This window comes from Megascapheus bottae, chromosome 24, assembly GCF_031878675.1.
Source record: "Megascapheus bottae isolate mThoBot1 chromosome 24, mThoBot2.hap1, whole genome shotgun sequence".
Taxonomy (NCBI): Eukaryota; Metazoa; Chordata; class Mammalia; order Rodentia; family Geomyidae; genus Megascapheus; species Megascapheus bottae.
In genome coordinates, this window is record NC_143532.1 from 22,141,957 (window position 1) to 22,161,966 (window position 20,010).

General features: G+C 37.4%; 1 protein-coding gene across 1 annotated transcript in view; it reads right to left on the reverse strand.

The window, feature by feature from the left end:
* Fto (FTO alpha-ketoglutarate dependent dioxygenase) overlaps nt 1–20,010 on the reverse strand; it is a 370,741-nt gene that overhangs the window by 234,897 nt on the left and 115,834 nt on the right. The window contains exon 4 of the mRNA XM_090357633.1: nt 13,889–14,032. Within this exon, the coding sequence (XP_090213759.1) occupies nt 13,889–14,032 (144 nt within the window). The remainder of the gene's footprint in view (nt 1–13,888; nt 14,033–20,010) is intronic.

Sequence of the window (20,010 nt, forward strand, 5' to 3'; positions counted from 1 at the left end):
TTTAGATTCCACCTCATGCCAGTTAGAATGACCATTATCAAGAAATCTAATTAACAATAGATGCTGCTGGGGATATGGCCAGAAGGGAATGCTACTACATACACTGTTCATGGGAGTGTAACCTTGTTCAACCTGTCAATATGGAGGTTCCCCAAAAGACTAAACATAGAGCTCCCCTATGACCCAGTAATCCCACTTGTGGGCATCTACCCAAATGTCCATGAACAAGGACATTCTAAAGCTAATAGCACAACCATGTTCATTGCAGCGTTATTTACCATAGCTAAGGTATGAAACCAATCCCAATATCCCTCAGGAGATGAATGGATCAAGAAGATATGGTATTTATATACAATCAGATTCGATGGAGCCATCAGAAAGAATGACATGATCCCATTTGTAAGGAAATGGAAAAGATGATTTGGGGATGTGGAGAGAGGGAAAGTGGGAGAAAAACATGGGAAGAGGTATCAATGTTCAAGAAGTATTATACCTACTACCTGACAAATGTAACTGTAACCCCTCTATACATCACCTTGATAATAAAATACAATTCAAAAAGAAAAAGGAAGTCTGTCATGTGGGTGTCTCCCTGAAAGAGCAGGCTACCTAGACCCAAGAAAAGTGTTCATTGTCTGACTCAGAATGGAAAGTCAGCAAGGCAAGCCCCACAGTGTGCTGCTGTTACATAATGCCACCCTGAGAAGGAAGTGGGCAGTGGAAAGGGCCATTGTGGAGAGTGTGCAAGACTTGCCATGGTAGAGTCCCTATCACAGAAAGACAAGGATGTGTTACAAAGCTTACCTCAGTTCAGTCAATCTCTCACCTGGCTATGTAAGAACACATCTTTTCTTTCCCTTGAAGAGTACCAATCTCAATTATTTGCCTATAAGCCAGCAATAGTCCAGTTTTCATATGGACAGAGAGATCACACATATACACAGGCAAAGATGCTAAAAGTCAAAGGACTGACAGCAATTATCCCCTCAGAAACAGGCTCATTCAAAATGACAGAAAAAAAAAAAAAACTTTAGAAAACTCTCAGTTTTCACAAAGACATTCCCAAGATCTACCAGCAGACAAAATGATGGAGCAGTGTCAGTGTTTGATCAGGAAAAATTTCCCATTTCCTGGTTCTTTACACAAAATTGCTCCATTAAAAAGTGACAAAGAAGTAAGACTTAAAAAAAAATTGTCCCTTTATGCTTCATTATGAGGGTAATGATGGCCTCATAACATAGTCTGGATGTATTCTTTCCTTTTCAATTTCTTGAAAGAGTCTGACAAGGATTTGTGTAAATTCGTCATTAAATGTTGGGTAGTGAAGCCAGAAACACCTTAATAATGTAGATTTTTTTTCTTTGTTGGAAACTTTTACATTATAAACTCACAATCACAGCTCCATGGGCTGGAGGTGGAACTGCAATAGGACAGCTTCTACCTACCAAGGGCAAAGTCTGAAGTTCAAACCTAGTACTGCTGAAATAAAAAGTTATTCCCGGGCCGGGAGTTTGGCCTAGTGATTAAAGTGCTTGCCTAGCATGCATGAAGACCCGGGTTCGATTCCTCGGTACCACATACATAGAAAAAAGCCAGAAGTGGTGCTGAGGCTCAAGTGGTAGAGCTCTAGCCCTGAGAAAGTCCAAGGACAGTGCTCAGGCCCTGAGCTCAAGCCCAGGACTGGCCAAAAAAAAAAAAAAAAAAAGTTATTCCCATATTCTATTTCATCATTCATCAGTCCTAATAAATTGTATATGTCTAGGAGCTTATTCACTTGTTCTACGTTGTTGGCACAAAGCTGTACATATAAAGATTCTTTATATCCCTAGAATGTGTGTTATGAAGCTTTGGCTTTCATTTGCAATTTTTCTCTATCCTTACTTTAGCTAAAATTTGTTACTTTTTGTTTTGTTTTGTTTTTGTGAGGGGGGGGAGAAGGGGTGTCATGGAGATTGAACTCTGGGCCTGGATGCTGTCCCCAAGGCTCTTCAGCTCAAGGCTACGGCCTACATCTTGAGCCTTAGCTCCACTTCTCATTTTCTAGTGGTTAATTGGAAATAAGAGTCTCAAGTTCTTTAGTGCCCAGGCTGGCTTTGAACTTCGATCCTCAGATCTCAGCATCCTGAGTAGCCAGGATTACAGGTGTGAGCCAGCAGCGTGCCCAGCTAAAATTTGTTAGTTTTGATTAACTTTTTAAAAAATTAAAAACTTAATTTTATTTACATTTCCATGTTTGTGTAGTCTCAATTTTATTTATTTCTGCCCTGTTCTATCTTTCCTACTGATAACACTGCAATTAGTTTTTCTACTTTTCTACTTTCTTCAGGTATAAACTTAATTTATTTAAGGCATTTTCTTTGTCTTCAGGTGCATTTATTGCTATAAACCTCCTTTTTCCCCCCCCCTCCAGTTCTGAGGCTTGAACTCTGGATCTAGACACTGTCCTTGAGTTCTTCATATCAAGGCTACCACCTTACCCCTTGAGCCACATCTCTGCTTCCAGTTTTCTGGTAGTTAATTGTAGATTAGTGTCCGGGACTGGCTTTGAACCATGGTGATCAGATCTCAGCCTCCTGAGAGCTAGGATTACGAGTGTGAGCCACTGCACCCAGCTATAAATCTCCCTCTGAGAAATATTTCTGTTGTATCCTGGAAGTTTTCATATGTTTAACTCCAGTCTTATTTTTCCCAAAATATTTTAAATGCCCCTTTTATTTCTTCTCTTGCAAACTGCCTACGATTTCTTACTGTACCAAATTAAATTTTATCACAAGTATACAGAAAAAAAAGCATAGTTTATATTGAATTTGGTACAATCTCTGGTTCCAGCCACCAATTAGGCATCTTGGAACATCTGGTTAAAGGAGAGATTATATAGTTAAATTTATTTAGGTCATTCTCCACTCTATGACTTTTAAGTAGAGAGTGTAATCTATGTATATTTAGAGTTACTATTAACAAGGATTTACTATTTCCATTTTGTCCATTGCTTTCTCTCCAAGTGATGTTTCCTTGAGGAGTTACGGTACTAGAAATCCTTATTCTGCTAGCATGGAAGTAGGGAATTAATTTTTAAACTAATCTTTAAAGTTTATATTTTCTCAAAAAAACACAATGCCAAAAAAGGAATAAGGAAAAATATAAAACATTACAATAATATATTAGTTTGATATAAATACTACCAAGTATACAAAAAAACACTAGAAGAAATTAGATAAGTTATTAATAATATTGCTTCTTTTACATTTTGTTATAATGTGCACATTCTCTACAATGATCAGTTATACTTTATCAATTCCATACCACATATTTTTCTTCATATTAACATCTCTGAAAATCAACTAAATATTATTTTGCATCCTTAGCAACAAAAATAAAATAGTACAATAGTGTGTGTGTGTGTGTGTGTGTGTGTGTGTGTGTGTGTGTGTGTGTGTGCAGGTCCTGGGTTTTAACTCAGGGACTGGACATTATCACTGAGGTTTTGTGCTCAAGTCCAGAGATCTACCACTTAAACCTCATCACCACTTCTGGCTTTTTTGTGTTTAATTAGAAATAATAGTCTCACAGGTTTTCCTACCCAGGCTTGTTTCATGTGATCCTCACATCTCAGCCTCCTGAATAGCCAGGATTACAGAAGTAAGCCACCAGTGCCTTATAAAAGGTAAGTTTTTTTTTTAAAGAAATAAATGGCTAATTGAAAGGACCTCCAGGATATTGAAACAAAAGCCATATAATGAATAATTGTTGTCCTTAATGTACTATGTTATCGCTCATCTCTTTTGCTGTCCCTTGGGTATCTCATATTGTTACAGTATCTCACTTTGTTATCTGATATATTGGATTTATTTGTATTTGGTTATTTGAAATTGGATAGGGAAGGGGGCAAAACCAAGATGGGGGGGGTAATGGGGACCAAGACATCTGAAAGGGTATCAATGTATGTGAATTAATGCACCCTCTATCTGGCAAATATCATGTAACCCTTTTATTAATTACAATAAAAATATTTTTTAAAAAAGAAACAAATGGAAATATTCAATAAAGTGACTCTTGGAAAAGGGGGATTGTTATTTTACCAAATAACACATAGCCATCAGTGAAGGCATTACTAGCTTTGATTGGTTTTATTAATCTTCCCGAAAATATCATTTTCAAGGAGAGTAAATCTCATTTATTAAAACTAGCATGCCTACATAACTCAAGGGTAAGGATGGTGAGAGGAAAATTGGAAGAGAATGATGGAAGAGATGACACTAACCAAGAACCATTGTAGTCATAACCTTACTTAAGAAACTGCACCTTTTTGTACAACAACTTAATAATTTAAAAAAACAGATATGAGACTAGGTATTGGTGAGTGGTAAAATGCTTGCTTACCATGTGCAAGCAAGCCTGGGTTCCATCTTACAACAAAGCAAAACAAAATATAAAGCAAGACAGAAGAGAAGATGATATCAAGGTACACAGCTTCCCCTCTGCCTCTCCTGCTTCTTTTAAAATTAACTTTTGTGGAATGTTTACTTTGGTGTTGAGTGTAAAAGAGAATAGATTCTTGAGGTTACTAATTTATTTTTGCTTTCTAAATACACACAACGATCTCTAATCATATTTAGACAATGGCTATGTCTCCCTTTATCCTTCTCTCATAAAACTCTTTCCAAAACCTTGGATGGAAGAGGGAACTGGGAAAACAGATGAGACAAGATAGAGGTTGAATTGTAGAGTTGTCATTTTCCTCTTTGTATAGGTAAAGCCATCACTTCTGTCTACCTCTCCAGTGAAATGTAGAGAGCAGAACTCCCCAAATAATAGGAAGGAAATGCAGCAGCCACTCACCTAAAATATTGGCTCCTTCATACATCTCTGAGCTTCCTCTTTCACTTCCTCTCACTTCATATCCAATTTTATTTAACAGCTGAGGAAGGCAGCTACAATTTCTGGCTAACAGTCAAGGAGAAAAAAAGAGCAATCTATCTGAATATGTGATATGTTCCTATTTTGTATGAAGTTCTAAAGGCTGTGGAGTATAAAAATATGCAAAATATTACAAGTTCTCAAAAACCTTAGCTGTAGTATGTGAGCTAAGACTTCTATATAAACAGCTGTAGCCCAGAAAGGGAATAGCAAGACGGATTGGTTGGTATTCCTCCCTTGCAGAAGGATTTTTTTTGTTTGTTTCTTTTTATTATCCTCTTTCCCTAAATAAGTGAATTACACACATACTTATTAGGACAAGATAAACAAACAGTGTGAGGAAAAAATTACCAAGTTTAGGATAAAATATAAAACCATGACTATGAGCTTAATGAAGGACTATTACATTTATCTCAGAAAAAAAAAAAAAAACAAGAGATATCTAGTGGTCCTGGAAGACAAATCTGATCTGATCCATACTGGGCATGTATTCTGGCCTTACAACCTACCATAGAGACTGACTGAATGTAGAAAGAAGAATTTGAGTCCTAATCATATCTTGGATTAAAATCTTTAATTAGGGGTCAGGAGCATGGCCTAGTGGTAGAGTGCTTGCATGGATGAAGCCCTGGGTTCAATTCCTCAGTACCACATACACAGAAAAGGTTGGAAGTGGTGTTGTGGCTTAAGTGGGAGAACATTAGCCTTGGGAAAGCCCAAAGACAGTGCCCAGGCCCTAAGTTCAAACTCCAGGACAGGCAAAAAAAAAAAAATCTTTAATCAGGATCAACAACACCATCAAAAGGTTTGTTAATGGTCATTTTACCCCTGTTGTTACAGTGAGACAGATAATATATATAAGATATACAGTCTAATGCTTGAACAATTCTTTCAACAGCTCATACTTTTAGGAATGATGTTACAGCAACAGAGAACCAAGTAGAGTACATTAAGACTACATACCAATGGAACGAGGCATGCTGATGCACACTTGTAATCTCAACACTCAGAAGGCTAAGGCTGAAGGATCATAAGTTAGAGGCCAGGCTGGAGCAAAACAGTGAGATCCTGTCTCCAAAACAACAATCACAGTAACAAAGATTGCTAATCATTGGGAGAATTTCCACACACTCAACTCAAGTGCAGAATTATCCAGCACAGGATGCTACAATTCCATGATTGACAAATATGAGAGAACAAAAAAAATCTCATCATTCATAATAATATATCTGTCCTTGGTTTAAACTAACACATTATTTTTACCTTTGGGGTTTTTCTTATAGAAGATTTAAGAGGAATTGTAAAGATGGGCCTGGATACCATATTGGAAAACATTATGTCACATAAATATTCAGACTAGATTTAAGGAAATAAAGAATAGGCCTCGGAAGACCTCCAAGTATAAGGTGGAGGGCCATTTGTTGGGGGAGAAACTTCAAAACATTTTGCAGTGAGGCGCTTTCAAAGGACAGAATAAATACTGTTTTATTCCCACTATGGCCAAGATAGACTGCCATGAAATGACAACAAAGACACTTTGTTTCATTCACTGCCTTAATAATTTAACTTATTAAGCTCCCACATTATTTTAAAGCACTTATCTTAGGTTCTAGAAATGATACAATACTTATATAAAAAAAAGTCCTTTAGAAAATTCCAAGAAAGAATGATGAAGGGAGTGCCTGATCAAGATGTATTGTACACATAAACGGGCACATTAAACTGAAACCCTCTTATGAATCTATTTGAAGATAATTTAAAAGGAAAAATAAATTTTAATCCCAAGAAAGAGAAACACGAGATAGTCTGAAAAATGAAATCACAACTCAGTGAGAGGAAATCTCAATATGTAACTGCTGCCTGGGTCTGAAAAAGCTAGTATTACATATGTCATATAAAAAATAGTGACATAATATCACTAGGGCATAATATTTCTATCAATAAGAATAAGGGCAATTCTAAATTGCAGGGGGAAGAGAAAAAGCTATATTATACAAGACACGGTTCAAACACAAGTTAAAATGTGGCATAATTTTGAGTCTTCAATGATGTGTAAAATCTTGAGTTGACATTTAAATATTCCCATTCAGCTAACACAGGTTTGGTGATTTGGGTGGGCTACACCTTGCATTTGTGGGTCTAGTCACCCCATCTGGTCTGCATGGATCAGCATCACTACGTCAGGCTTACAACTTCACATTCAACTATAGAGAAAGTGTTGCTGGTCTTAATGCAACCTTCAACAACATCACAGTGTTATGTAACCTTCACCATATTTTAAAACATGTTCACATACTTTAAAAGATCTCTGTATTCACCAGCAGATGATTTTCTTTTTTGATGTTCTTGTTTGGAAACGGGATGTATTCGACTCAAACTCATGATCCTCCTGCTTCCTTCAGCTGCATGAGTGTTAAGCTTACAGATGTGCGTTATTATACCCCGCACCCCCATCAGTACTTTTTCTCTAGAAAAAAATACAAGTATTGGAATGAAAGAACTATTTCCAGACAGTCCTGTAATGGAGAGTATAGAAAACACATCAAAATTTCCAGCACAGTTACCTGACCCTCAACAGATACTCATCAAACTCCTGCCAGACAAGCTCAAGACATAAAAGACATACAAATGAGCAAAAATGAGCCAAAAGCTGGTTATGATCAGAAAGTATAAGAGAGAAGTAAATCCTCTCAAGTACTCAGAACTCCTGGCCTCACAGCACATTCTAAAAGTCATTTGTTCCTGCCCCTATGAGCAAGAGGAGGAAGAAGAGGAGGAGGAGGTGGAGGAGGTGGTGGTGGTGGTAATAAGACTAGAGCACATATTTTAGAAAGTTCCAAAGCAGGGGGCAGGGGGGGATATATTCACACCCCTGCAAAAATCCGTGCAGCAAGAACCACATTCTGCAGTTCCAGAGGAGGTAAGAACACAGAAAGTTCATATTGGACAAGCAGTTGAAACTCCCCTGTCATGTTTCCACTTTTCAAAGTGAAAATAAACATGACAGGTGCTCATTTGGCTGTTCAAGCACTTTCCACTTAAATGGCAATTCCTCAAGCTTACAGGCTGCAGCCTGAAGTCATAATTTATTACTGCTTCTCTTATTCCCTTGCCTCGGCAGAAAGCAGAATGTAGCACCTACGTCTCAAGACCCCATGAGAGGTAATAAAGTATAATTATTTTGAATTTATGATTAAGCCATAAATTATATGTACTTTTTACTTCTGGTCACTCAGAGGTTGCGGGAAGAAGGGAATGGGGTCGGAGGAAAGCATAACAAAAGCCTTTTGCTTTGAATAAAATGTCTAAATCAAATCAGGGCAGGGTTGAGGGACACCTGGAGGATTTACAAAGATACCACAGTCTCCAGTTTAAGTCCCAAGGGAGCATCCTGTCAGGAGACTTCCAACTCCAGCAGGCCTCAGTTCTTCCTGCCCACAGGGCTACAGCCTTTGACTACAGCATCCACCTTGACTTGAAAAGTATAAGCACAGCATAGTTTCAGGTTAGACCACATCAAATGTTCAGAGTGTGTTGGCCTCACTGCCTCTAAGCTATAGGTATTTCATGGAGGGAGAAAAATAATCTATGAAAACAAGTGACCAGCTGTTTAGGTTAAGTCAGCCTCCAACAAAGAATGGTCACCACAGAGTCTGATCCCACCAGGGACAGCTGTTGCTTCTTTTCACCCTCAAGAACCAATTGATGAGATTTCCCCTTCTTGTAGTTTCTTTATGTGGCTATGGCAATATACTATGAGGTGCAAAGCTGCCAGCACTCAGGACAAGAAGCAGGATAAAAGGAGGGCATTTAGCACCCTCCCACCACCTCCACACTTCAGTGATTCTCCAAGAGGCTATGGCCCAGGTCTCAATCTTTGCACTAAATTCTGACTTACAAATGCAGCTTGTCAAGCACAGCACACTATTGTCTTATTTTGATTCCCAGAATCAGAAGCATCCTAAAGCACCCATTTTTATGGAGGAGGCAAAAACTGCAGGAGTTAAGGCTCTCAGGATCTCTGTCTATGCCGTACAATGTATGATATACAATATCCCATTATACATGGGTGATGCTGAATTCATCCATACACAATGCAGGGAGGACGGTCCTAGTCACCTGACAGAAAACCTTACCACCTTTTTAATACTCTTCGAGGAAGCAAAACAAACAAAAAATGCTATGTATTTCCAATTTTATTGTTTTGTCTTGTTATGTGTTTCTGTGTGGACAGTGTAATTTTTACTTGGCAACTGATACTTTGAATTGAATGTTATACTAACAACAGATATTTGAAAGTGAGATTTAGTTAGACTTAAAGAAATAAAAGCAAAGAGGCCAGAGAGAATAGAGATGAATAGTGACATGTTCAAAAAATAGTAATAATAAATTAGGAGGGACTAGTGGGGTTTGCCCCAAATGTTTACCTACCACTCACCTTTGTCCTGAAACACCCCCTCCACACCCAGCTCCTAGTTAATGAACATAAAGTGGTTGATGTCCCTTGAACTGTATAATCTGTTCCACAAAAAGCAAACCAGTTTGGCTCGGAGCTACTTTTAAGTCCCTAACTCCCTGGCTACATGCAGTCTATAGAAACCATCTGTGGTGAAGTAAATCACCTAACCCTGAGAAAGACCAGAGTGGGTTTTGTTTTTTTACGTGTGTTTTGAAGTCCTAGTTGGAAAATTAGTGAAAATTGTAAATCTGTTTGCAAATCTGGTCATGTCTAACTCTGAGATTAGGGCAAAGATTCCAATTTAAAAGTAAAACCGTGACAACCCCAGCTAAGCGTGTCCTCGGGCACTGCCAGCAGGGCCTTCACTCACTTCCATGGGCAGTGGATTTATTACAGGCACCCGACACATTCCCCATCACACACCCCTGGAGTATTTACTTGAGACAGCAGGGTTCAGTCTGCACTTCCTCTGCAGACCAATATATTATTATAAATTGAGCTAAACTGTTTCCTTTTCATAAGTGCTATGAAGTTCAGATTTCAGATAGCCGCACAAGCTTGGGTCCCTCTACAGGCTCCTTGCTATTTGGATCTTAAAAAGGAAACAGAAAAGTTGGCATTAAATAGCAGTTGCTTTATTTTTGTTTGTTTTCTTAAAGAACTTCAAAGGAGATTTATTTCAGAAATCAAATATGACATCTTCATAAGAACATATATTCTGAAATAGACTTTTGGATACAGATTATATTATTCTTGCCACCATTCAGCAGGAAACCTTGGAAAGCAGGCATTTATTTTATATCTTGCATATCAACATCTAAAAAATAACACTAATTGTTTCTGTTTCTCACCTACCATGCACAATAAAATAATGTGTATGTTGTGTACTCTTTCTTTGCTGTGTACTCTTTAAAAAGTATATTCCTTATAACCGATAAATCAAAAGAATAATAATTTACATTTTACTGCTAATCTAGATCTTTAATTCTGAAAAAAAATTTAAATAAACAACAAAATACTGTCATATTCCATCCTTTCTTGAAAAACCATTAGGTAGGTGAAGCAGAGGCATACTGCTAAGAGGGGAGAGGTGGGCACAAAAACCCCAGAGCAATGGTCAGCAGGGAAGCCACCACATGGGGGAGGGTAGCTGATGTGGGGTGCTATGGAAGAAAATGACAAGTCCTGATACGTGCTTTTTACTAGTTGTAAAACCATGGGTAAATATACCACCCTAGCCTCCATCTCTCCTTTTCAAGAATAACTGCTTGTTTCTCAGGGTTATTGAGCAGATCAACACAATCCTTGGCTAGTTGTTCGTCCTCAATAAATATGGTTGACATTCATATCACTACTATACTTTCTGACACATACATGTACAAAAACAAACTCAAAGAGTATGGATTTTATTTCTCATTTTATACTCTGCAGTTCCTTTTCTCTATGAGTACATACTGCTTTTTTATCTAAAGAGAACACATGTTAGTAAATATACCCACTATAAACTTGGGCTTGTAATATACCCACTATAAACTTGGGCTTGTGTAATGTATATGTATCAGTTCCATATATAGGGAAATAACAAAAAAGGTATTTTAAAGGGCATCATTCTGCCTTTCTTCTGTTAGAGCTGCAAATTATCAATAAAAATTCCTAACCAAAGTATCCAAAAGAAAGCAATTAATTGGCTGAAGTTAATACCTATTTAGACTGAAGCCAAATACCTAAATTTGTGTGGAACATTCAAAAATAAGATAACAATTTAATTACTTGAAAGGGTCACTCATTTCAGAAAAGCAACAGAAAGTTTATTCCTGAAGTCAAGTAGGAAAGATGGAGATTAGAAATGATCCTAATACTGAAAGCATTTGGACAGAGGTGCAGTGTGCTGGAACCTAGTTGAAATGGTCCCATTCACAGTACACAAAGCACAGCACATGGAACCTTGCAACCCCTTCTGGACCCTGTTCTACCTCATACTAATGGAGTGAGTGACCTTGGGCAAAGTAGTTAAGAAAAGAACAATCTGTTCTTTGAAGGCTGTCTGGAGGTAACCTTGTTTAAGAGAAACTTATTTATAAACTCTAAAGCAAATACAAAGGGGAAACAAGAGTATGACTACTGTTCAACCAAGGTAGGAATCATGATCACATGAGAAGAATATGATGGTAAAGGGATACAGCACTGAATACCATTAGATCACACTGGGTCAGAGTCTCTGCATCCTGACCATCCAGTTTACCTACAGACATTCAGAAAGTCTCAGATCGGTCCCTATGCACAGGTAACACTTCTCTGAGAATGTCTTATCTCTCTTTTTAACAAAGACAGAACAGAACTCAGAATGAAAGTCTCAGTCCCAGCAAAGAAAAGAAACACACATAATTTTTAGTTTCTCTATATTCATATTTACAGTATACTTCTAATTATACCAAGTGATAATGTTTCTCTCCTTAAAATGATTATATAAAACCTCCTTTAAAAATAATTTTTTTTCAGGGAAAGAAAGTGTAACTTTATTTTATGACAAACAGTAAGTAATGCAGCTAGCAGGAATAAGCTACCTCCACTGTAAGTAGTATGGTAAGAGCATAGAAGCTGATGTGTAAGGGACTAAAACTCAGAAAACACTGAAGATATTCCTTACTCTGAATTTTTAAAAGGCAAGGAGCAAGATTTACACACTTCTAATAAATCCCTTAAAAACTTACATAGTACCTGGAATCTAGTGAACCGGGCAAATACCAAATTAAGTGGGAATTAATTCTTACCATAAACACTGGGCTTGAGCCCTGGTTCTTCTTGGCTCTACAACTAGTATACCAATATATTTCCCTAGGCAGATAGGAGATAAATCTTGAATAGTCAGAAGCCAGGGCCAAGGAGAAAATAAACCTGAGTAGTTTTGTAATTAGAAGACAGATAAGGGGCTTGGGGTTTGGCCTAGTGGTAGAGTGTTTGCCTAGCATGCACAAAGACCCTTCGATTTTTCAGTACCAGATACAGAGAAAAAGCTGGAAATGGTGCTGTGGTTTACGTGGTAGAGCTCTAGGCATGAGAAAGCTCAAGGACAGCGCTCAGGCCCTGAGTTCAAGCCTCAGGACTGGCAAAAAGAGAGAGAGAGAGAGAGAGAGAGAGAGAGAGAGAGAGAGAGAGAGAGAGAGGGAGAGAGAGAGAGAGAGAGAGAGAGAGAGAAAGATAAGTGTTCTGACAGGGTGCACTACAAAAACAAATGCAGCACCTAAACACACACACACACAAATTTAGAACAAGCAAAAACAAAAACAAAATTCAAGTAAGCCTAACCACAGCTGAAATATCATTTCCTAAAGAACTAAATGATAAGAAGAGAAAAAAGACGCTGTGGTAAGGTCAGGCCTGCAGTTTCTAAAGGAAAGTTACTTCTAAACTTTTTACTACTAAAACCAGAAAGGGGCGGGGGGGGGGGCAGAGAATCTTTTTAAATTGCTCTTGTAGCTCTAGTGAAGAATCCTGAAAATACTCTGCTAGCACATTAGAGTTTCTGTGCTCTCTGTTTTTGTTTTCTTTAAAAAAAAAAAAAAGTCCTGCCTAATTTTGATTAAGTTCTAAATACTAGGTCCCAGTGATTGTAACTAGAGATTCCCTTCTTGAACACTTGTTTGTTAAACTTGTCATTTAAAATATGATGTAAAAATCAACATTAATAAATTCTTTAATAAAAAATAAAAAAATCCTACCCTTGGTTTCCAAAATGAGAAGAAAAGCAACTTTTAAATTTTTACCAATATCTTGATATCAGGAATGTAGTTCAATAGGTGAACACTTGCCTAGAATTTATAAAGTTTGGGTTTGTTTCTCACTACCACATGAACACAAAAATAAAAATTCAGCAGTATCTTTCTGGGTACTGGTGGATCATACCTATAATTCTGGCTACTCAAGAGGCTGAGAGCTAAGGACCCTTGTTCATAACCAGATAGCCAGAAAAACCTGTGATTATCCACCAAATTAACCACCAAAATGCAAGAAGTAGAGATGTGTCTCAAGTGTAGAGTGGTAGCATTGAGCAAAAAAAGCTCAGGAAAGAGATGTAGCTGAGTGATACAGTTGCTTGCCTACCATGCATGAAGTCCTGGGTTCAATTCCTTGGTACCACATAAACAGAAAAGGCTGGAAGTGGTGCTGTAGCGCAAGTAGTAGAGTGTTAGTCTAGCTAATGCCTAGGCCCTGTGTTCAAGCTTCAGGGAGGGAGGGAGGAAGGGAAAGGAAACATGCTCAAGGATAGGACCCAGACCCTGAGCTCAAGCCCCAGGACCAATAGAAGTAAAAAACTAAAAATAAAAATAAAAATTCGGCAGTACTTAAAAAACAGAAACAAAAATCACTATCTACCTACGTGTTCTCACAAAGAAGTTTCATTATTCATAGAACATGCTTAAAAGTTTATTTCAAACAACATCTTCACAATTTGTACTGGTAATCTAAACTCAGACATGAGAGCATTAATATAATTTTGATTCTCAACACTACCTAGCATAAAATAGCAGTCTCCTTGGTGAAGTGGTATTGCCAAACCAGGTGCCTCTATGTCCCACGAGATCTTAAAACCAACGTGCCAAGTATCGGGATCTCTGCCTTCAAGATTAGAATCATCCTCACTTTCTTCTTCTGAGTCTGTAGAGAGGAGAGAGTAATCAGGAAAGAAATGTTAAATCTGAACTTCTGAGTTTTACAATTGTTATCTTAATTGTTTAACATATGTTAAAAATTTCCTTTTCATGCCATATTTATGTCATTGTAGAATATTTTAACCTGACATTTTGTCAAAGATCTTTAAACAAAACAATGAACAAACACTAAGGAAGAAAAAGGTTATTTTGGCTGGGATAGGATGATAGTGGCACACTTATAATCCTAGCTCTCAGAGGCAGGAACAGCTAGAGTTCAAGACCAATTGGTGCTACTAGCCAAAAACAAAAAAAAAAAGGAGGGAAGTGGGGCCGTGGCTCAAGGGGTAGGGCGGTAGCCTGCAACTGAAAAGCTCAGGGACAGCATCCAGGCATAGAGTTGAAGCCCCATGACCAACAAAAAAAGAAAGAAAAAGAGAGAGAGAGAGAGAGAGAGAGAGAGAGAGAGAGAGAGAGAGAGAGAGAGAGAGAGAGAGAGAGAGAGAGAGAGAGAGAGAGAGAGAATGAGAAGGAAGGAAGGAAGGAAGGAAGGAAGGAAGGAAGGAAGGAAGGAAGGAAGGAGAGAAAAGAAAGAAGGAACATAGGCTCAATGGTTTCCTTCATTTGTCATAATTAGTATAAACCTTGGACTCTCCCAGCCAATGTTTACAATAGGGCAAAACCTAGATATATAAGGCCATATAGGATGAGGCTAAATGAAAGGACCTCCAAAATATAGAAACAAGAGCCATATAAGGGGTGACTGTTGTTCTTAATGTTGTTCTTATTTCTCATCTCTTTTGTTGCCCCTTGGCTATCTTCATATTGTTACAGTATCTTACCTTGTTATCTGATATATTGTATATATGTTTATATGTTTGTTTGAAATAGGACAGGGAAGGGTAGAAAACAAGATGAGGGGAGGGTATGGGGGAGGGAAATGGGGACAAAAACATGAGAAGGGGTAGCAATGATTGTTAAGGAATGCACCCTCTATCAGGTGAATAATGACAGAAAAAGTTTAAGACTGTATGAGCAAAATTAATCTAAGTAAAAAGAGAAGAGCTAAACAAATCATAAATTAAAGTTGTGAAAGAATTGTTTCAAGAAAACAAAAGGACCAGAGAGTTTAAAAAAAAAAACTCTACTAAACAATTAAGGACTGGATAATTTCTTTAAATTATTTAAGAACATAGTAGTAATATTCCATGACTCCATAAAACATATATTTTAAGCACAGCTCAATTCCAAAACTTATTCTTAAAATCAATCAAATTCACAGATCAAAGCAAAAGCTAAATTATGAGTCATGACATTGGTAACACAAAAATTACTGAAAAAATACATATTCCTTTCATGATAAAAGAAATCCTCAGCTAAAAAGAAAAAGGTGACTACTTTCTTTATGTGACAAAATATACATCTGCCTCAGCCCAAAGCTAATATTTCAATAGGGAAACAGTAAGAACTTTCTCAAACCCAAGGAACAGAAGAGAAGGGGAAACAGAGAAGAAACAGAAAAGGATGTCTAGCATCACAAGACTTATCGACATTCTAGAAGAGATGGCTAACACAGTGGTGCCCTCTGGAGTAGCCTAACAGAGCAAATAAAGACAAAATGACAGACACGAACAAATATTAGTCCTAAGTGCCCTCACTTAGACACAGGCACTGAAGTGCAACCATGATGATATGGTAATAGAGATGACTATTAAGTGACTGAAGGGCAGGTTATGTATACAGTCTGCATAACAGTAGATCAGGGGATGACCCATGTCGAGGATGAGAAGGAGGATGACATGAGAATTCATCATGCTACCCAAAGTAGCAGCATTGAAAACTCCTGATCTGTTTATATACTGAATGTTTCCATTTAAGAGTGTCAAACATAGTTCACCACAGGTAAATGAAATTGCACATAAGAAGAGAGTACTGCACTATGTTGGAAATGAACTTCACAACTTAGGGAGAAGAGGAGCTGGGTTGGGAGGAAAATGAAGCAGGGGCAACAATGTTTGACAAGAAATATACTCATTACATTTCTGTAACCCCTCTGTATATCACTTTTACAATAAAACAAAATTTAAGAACAAAAGAGAGTATGTTTTCTATGTGGAAATAAAAACAAGAATAGCCAAGGCATGCTTGCCTTAATACATAAAGAGCTCTTGTATATTAATAGGACAGAGGATCTCTAATTCTGAATATCTTACTCTATATGTAACCACACACAAAAGTCAAAAGCTGTCAGTGATAGAAAGAATGAGAAACAAAAACAAAAATGAACTCTTCTCTCTGTCTATTCACATTACTTTGCACTAAATATAGTGAAAAAGAACAGACCAGAAAGTGTAAGTTCATAGTCTCTGCACAAGAGGAATGCTGCTAGATGACCTTTAAGGATATACCCAGTTTTGGATAATCTTCAGTTCCTTAGGTTTAAATCTATCGAATACTGGCATGATAGCAGAATCCTACTATGGTACATAATTTCTATCCTTTCTAATATATGCTTTCTTACATATTTTTAATTGGCTATCTCTTGACTAGATTTATTTAGAAATATCACCACACAGTAAGTTCAAGGACACTTCCTAATCCCAAAAACATTTCTAAAAGGAATCCTCTTAGGCTGGGAATATGGCTTAGTGATAGAGTACTTACTTGCCCAGCATTCATGAAGCCCCAGGTTCAATTCCTCAGCGCCACATAAACAAAACAAAACAAACAAACAAACAAAAAAAGCTAGAAGAGAACTGTGGCTCCAGCGGTAGAGTACTAGCATTGAGCAAAAGAAGGTTAGGGACAGTGCCTATAGGACCTGAGTTCAAGCCCCAGGACAGGCAAAAAAAGAAAAGAAAAGAAGAAAGAATCCTCTGGAAGAGGATGCTAAATACCTTCCATCTCAGGGAACATGGCTAATTTGTTGGTTGTGGGTCATTTTGTTTTGTTTTGTTTTTTTGAGCTCTGGTAAAGAAGAATTTCCAAGGGCACTTGAAGAGAAGTTTCTCCAGGCTGAAGTGTTTGATCAATGACTATTGTCTGCCACAAATGCTAGAAGAGTAAGCAGCAGCAGCAGCAGAACTACTCCGGTGCTATTCATGTCTGATGGCAACTACAGGCGGCACTTGTTTTTCAGAGATGCATGTTATGCTTGGAGAACAATGAAATTTGCCAAACTAGACCTTGCGAACAACTCGCCTACAGTGTATTCACTTAACCGATCTAAATGAGTTAACAGCTGATCAAGGTATTTTGTATAAAAATCCAAATTCCCAGCTATTCTTGAATTACAAGCTCTGGTATTTCTGAACCAGATCTACTGGTAGAGAGTGGCTGCCCCTTTTCAATGAAGTGTGTTCTCTGCTAAGAATAACCCACAGTCAGCTCCTTCATTCACTTGTAATACCTTCCTACATGCCACAGAAAGCTGATGAACCTTACCCTAGAGTTAAGACATGAAGCAAGCTGTCCACAGGCAAAACAGACCCAATGACCTGCTTTGTAAGTAATGAGATCACCTAATCATGCTGCTCATGGCTACTAGCACACATAATGACAGGAGTAAGTAGTAAGGTGCCGACTATAAGACAGACAAAGCTGAAATTATTTATCATATGACCCTTTACAGTCTTGATATACAATTACATTATGTGCAGTAGTGAGAGAAGTCAACCACACATAGTAAAGACACTGAGAATGCCTAAAGTAGTGATGATGTAACATAACTACCACTTAATAATATAACATGAGTAATAGTAGCATACAAAATACAAAGTAATGCTAAATTAGCTGATAACCAGATTGAGTCAGCAAAATAATACTGATATGAGCACACAAAAATCATATATTTGTATCTGTCAAAACTAAAATCTTCAGGGAGCGACAATCCAATGTGCCCGAAGGACAAGAGATAACAATTAGCAAATGAAAAATGAGATGAGCTCTTTAGTGTACTTCCTTAGAAAGACAAAGTCAAAACATAATTTTGCTTTTTATAGGCATTTGCAGCTATAGGGTCTCCACTATGCACTGCTTTGGTTTCATCTAATCAAAATGACAGTTTCCATTCACATCTAAGCATTTCTAATTTCCTTTATAATCTTGTCTTTTGCCATTAATATCTATAAGGGGTTGTTCAATTTCTAGATATTTGTAAATATTATATTTTTTCCTTTGTCATAGATTTTTATTGACTAATTCTATAACTGTGAGAAAATATAGAGTAGCTTAAAGGAAAGAAAGAAAGAAAGAAAGAAAGAAAGAAAAAAAGAAAGACAACGTCAAAGCCCAACAAAACAAGCACCAGGAAATGGGTACCTGCAAGGAGAGGGGGAGACAAAGGGGGAAAATGAGGGAGAATGCAGCCCCAAACCCACTGTATGTCCCACAAAATTAAGAAACATAAGGGAAGGAGTGGGTCAAAGAGGGAGAATGTTGAAAGAGGTCACACGGTTCAAGATCTTTGTAGTCACAAACTGCTTTATTTACTGGCAACTTCTCTGTACAACTAAAGATAATTTTTAAAATATAAAGTTTTTTTAAATGCATCTCCATCTGGTTAAAATCAGACATCATGTAACTTTCAAGAAAAATTAAGCTACAAAGACAATGGTTTTGAGGCATTTTTTATTTTATTTTATTTTTAATTAATTAATTAATTTGTTTGTTTGTTTGTTTTGCCGGTCCTGGGCTTGAGCTCAGGGCCTGAGCACTGTCCTTGGACTTTCTCAAGGCTAGAGCTTTACTACTTGAGCCTCAACACCACTTCCAGCTTTTTTCTATGTATATGGTACTGAGGAATTGAATCCAGGTCTTCGTGCATGTTAGGCAAGCACTCTACCACTAGGCCAAAATCCCGGCCTGGCATTTTTTTTAAAAAAAACACTGAATCCAGACACCTTAGGAAGAGGTCACTTTTACAGTCTAACAGTCTTGTTGACCCTCTAACTTTCATCCCAGCACTTTTTTTAATATGGCACCAATAAAGTCTGGAGAGACAATCAGAGACAACAATTGCAATCACTGTTTCCTGGTGTCTCCCATAAATCAGCACCTTTGAAATGAGCTCATTAAAATGATATTTTGTTGAGTATTCTTCCCCTTGGGCTGTGGAGGGAGCAGAGAAGTTGTGTGTCTGATAAATTTTTTATTGCTGAAGTATAGTGTTGCTCACTTTCTCAGTGAAGTCAACTCATAATTATCCATAGCAACTACAACTGATTACTTGCCCCATGTGATTCTGGAAACAAGCAAAGGCAATGGGTTCCTACTTGTCTTGAAGCTTTGGTAAAAGTGAAAGGATTTAAAATACCTCCCTGAGCTTGGTGTATTCAGCATTCCCACTATTCAAATTGTTAAAGCAGCAAATACAAAATACAAAATAATGCTGAATGTAAAATGCCCAAATTTACTTCCAAAACTGACTAGCTTGAGTTTTTATGCTCAGTAGTTTTTGATGACAAGTATAATTCCATTTAATTAAGAACAAATGCCATTAAACATTTTGTTTACATTTTTAAAAGCTATATGCCACCACAGTTTTATAAGGAAACACAGACAGAAGATGCTTTGTAGCAGTAGAGATTACATGGCAATCAAATAAAATATATTATTTAAAATGTGCCAGATTTAATAACACACAATTAACACTGTATAACAGTAATTTTCTTCATATGTAATAATATATTTATCATCACCACAGATTAAATACAGGTCCATTTCTTGGCCTGCATTCCCAACAGCTTTAGCCATGAACTAAAAAAATCAATGTTCCCACTATGTAATTTTTATCCACATTCCCTTCCCCACCCTAATCCCTCTAAAGAGTACTTAGTCTTTGAACTCAAAGCCTCAAGCTTATTTGTCTGGTACTCTATTACTTGAGCCACATCTCAAGCCCTACTTTTTGCTAGTTATTTTGGAGATAGTCTCAAATGGAGACTGGGCTGTCTTCAAATGGAGATCCTATGGATCCTAATCTTG